At 54.7% G+C, this 2,492-nt stretch overlaps 1 protein-coding gene across 1 annotated transcript; it reads right to left on the bottom strand.

Annotated features, from left to right (window-relative positions):
* Positions 1–637: 637 nt before the first annotated feature.
* Positions 638–1,819, bottom strand: IMP3 (IMP U3 small nucleolar ribonucleoprotein 3). The gene has a single exon (XM_032175910.2). The coding sequence runs from the start codon at positions 1,716–1,718 to the stop codon at positions 1,164–1,166; it is 555 nt and encodes a 184-aa protein (XP_032031801.1). The 5' UTR covers positions 1,719–1,819; the 3' UTR covers positions 638–1,163.
* Positions 1,820–2,492: the final 673 nt, after the last annotated feature.

Below are 2,492 nucleotides of genomic sequence, written 5' to 3'. Positions count from 1 at the left end.
AGATGGCCAAGCTACAGAGTGATTATTTCCTTAGGCAAGCAAACATCCCAGCCCTCTAATACGGTATTTCCTGGGGCTGGAGTATCAACAGGAAATTATGTGAGGAAGAGCTCTGCCAAAACACTCATTCCAAGGAAGGGACTGGTAAAGTGACAAATTTGCCCAATCCTGTACAAATTCCTGCATCCTCCACATGTGGCCCCTGTTGCAGATCTCATCCACAGGCAGGTCACTCGCTGCTGACTCTATTCTTCTCTGGGCTCCTGGGACGTATAAATATGACTCTATGTAAGAAAACCAGAGGCTGGGCGCAGTTTGCTCATGCCTGTAATCCCAGCACTTCGGGAGGCCGAGGCGGGCGGATCACGAGTTCAAGAGTTCCAGACCAGCCTGGCCAACATGGTGAAACCCTGACTCTACTAAAACACAAAAATTAGCCGGGCGCGGTGGCGGGCGCCTATACTCCTAGCACTCGGGAGGCTGAGGCAGGAAAATTGCTTGAATCCGGGAGGCGGAGGTTGCAGTGAGCCGAGATCGCGCCACTGCACTCCAGCCTGGGTGGCAGAGCAAGACCCCGTCTCTAGAGAAAAAAAGAAAATCACTCCGTCTCTAGAGAAAAAAAGAAAACCAGACAGATTAAAAAGTTGCACTTACAAAGCAGTTGGGGCATTTATTGACATTTAAACAAGGGAGGAGATCCTGAACACTAGTCTCGCTCAGTTTATAAAAACTTGAGGCCAAACTCCATCATCTGTACACAGCTTAACCACGGCCAGGAGCAAGAATTCGAGTCAAACGAATTGAACCAGTCCAGCTACAACACGATAAAGGGAAACAGGGCGTGAGGATTTCCGGTTTTTCCTTTTACATTACAAAGTTTCCAACACAAGAAGCCAACAATACCCTAGTGCAGCACCAAGTTACTTCCCACTGTTTCCCAAGGCACAGTCAATTAATAATCAGTAGTCCAAGTTCTAAGAACATTTCCTGGAAAACAAGGACGCACCTCCCGTGGCTCCATGCATGGCCTGCCACTGATGAATCAAGTTCTTGAGAACCTACGACCGTCTGACACCCTTGAGGAGAGCACCCTCATAGAATCTCCAGCATCAGGCCTCAGTTTTCCCATCTGTAAAAGACAGCCATGGAAAGTGGGAGATCCGCTAGGCTTCCAGATCGAAGTCATCGCGCTCCTCATTGTACTCCAGCACGTGCCGCCTGATCTTGGACGAGTCCACCCAAGTGACAAAGTCCTCCATGCTGCGCGTGACAAGGAAGGCGGGATCGGTAACCACGTCAGGGCCCACGCGTACGTGCCCTTGCTCCACAAAGGCCACGGCAGCCTGAAGGTGCTGCGCCATGCGCAGCTTGAGGAGCACGGTGGGAAGGCGGCGGCGGCAGAAGGAAGAGGCCGTGACGAAGTCGCAGAGCTCCAGCGAACCGCGCGTGGGCACCAAGCCGAGAGCATACAGCTTGTCCAGCAGCGCGGCCGAAGCGCGCACGCGGAACTGGTCGCGTTCGGGCAGGTCGCGCAGGCGCCGCGCCAACTCACGCACGGCACGGCTCAGCTGGTTGTAGCGCGTGTAGTCCTCCCGCCGCTGCAGCCGGTAACGCCGCAGCACGCGCAGCTCGTGCAGATTGTGGTCGGTGACCTCCCAATTCAGGAAGTCCACCTGCTTCAGCAGCTTCTGCTCGTGGAACTTAAGCTTCCGCACCATGATGGCGGCAACCGCAGCTGCAAGACCCGAAGCTGAGAACGCGTTCTGGCGCCCGCGCGATTTCCGCCGCGGCGAACCAAGACCTGGGCGGCCTGGGACCCTGGGCCAATGAAAGAAAGGCTTAAAGTCACTCCCTCACTTACCATTGGCCAGGGTGGGACCACGCCTCTGCACTGGGATCTCGCGTTTCTTCTTTTCTTCGCGTTTGCGAGGGAGGGGGGTAGAAGCACCGGAGGGGGTTGGTTGGGGGCGGGTCCCTAGGCGGCTCCGCGCGGTTTTTAGTAGCCAAGACTGTATCCGTTTCTGCGGCAATCATTTCCTCCTAGACTTCTGTCCTTTGGGGACTTTCAGAGTCCCCCCCCGCAAGAGCTGAAGAGGCCATTTCTGGGGAAGAGGGGTGACTGCGGCTTGTTGATTGGGTTTACTGTGCTAACTTCCACTGGGCTCCCGCCATGCCGTGGGGGAGCTTGCCAGAGCCGGCTGTCCTGGGGCTGACCTGGTAGTCCCCGCCGCCCGCCAGCGTCAGGTCCTTCACCTGGCAGGCGGAGCGATCTCTCATTGTCAAATTGGGATAGGTGGCACCGAACCCATGAAATACTGATTGCCTGGCTGCTTCCTAGGCCCACAGAATCGGGATCTATAAGGGAGCCGCCCGGAAATCTATATTATCAACTAAAGTGTCAGATGATTCATAAAACCCAGCAAGTTTGAGAAACTTGGACTATAAGTACAAGTCCAAACCCTTTAGTCTGTGCTCAAATGAATTATCCTGAC

This window comes from Hylobates moloch, unplaced genomic scaffold (assembly GCF_009828535.3).
Source record: "Hylobates moloch isolate HMO894 unplaced genomic scaffold, HMol_V3 SCAFFOLD_14, whole genome shotgun sequence".
Lineage (NCBI taxonomy): Eukaryota > Metazoa > Chordata > Mammalia > Primates > Hylobatidae > Hylobates > Hylobates moloch.
Note: the sequence above shows the minus strand (reverse complement) of the source record. Positions and strands in the feature narration are given on the sequence as shown.

What these genes read in the sequence shown, in the direction of transcription:
- IMP3 (XM_032175910.2), bottom strand. Translation starts at nt 1,718, where the DNA reads ATGGTGCGGAAGCTTAAGTTCCACGAGCAGAAGCTGCTGAAGCAGGTG.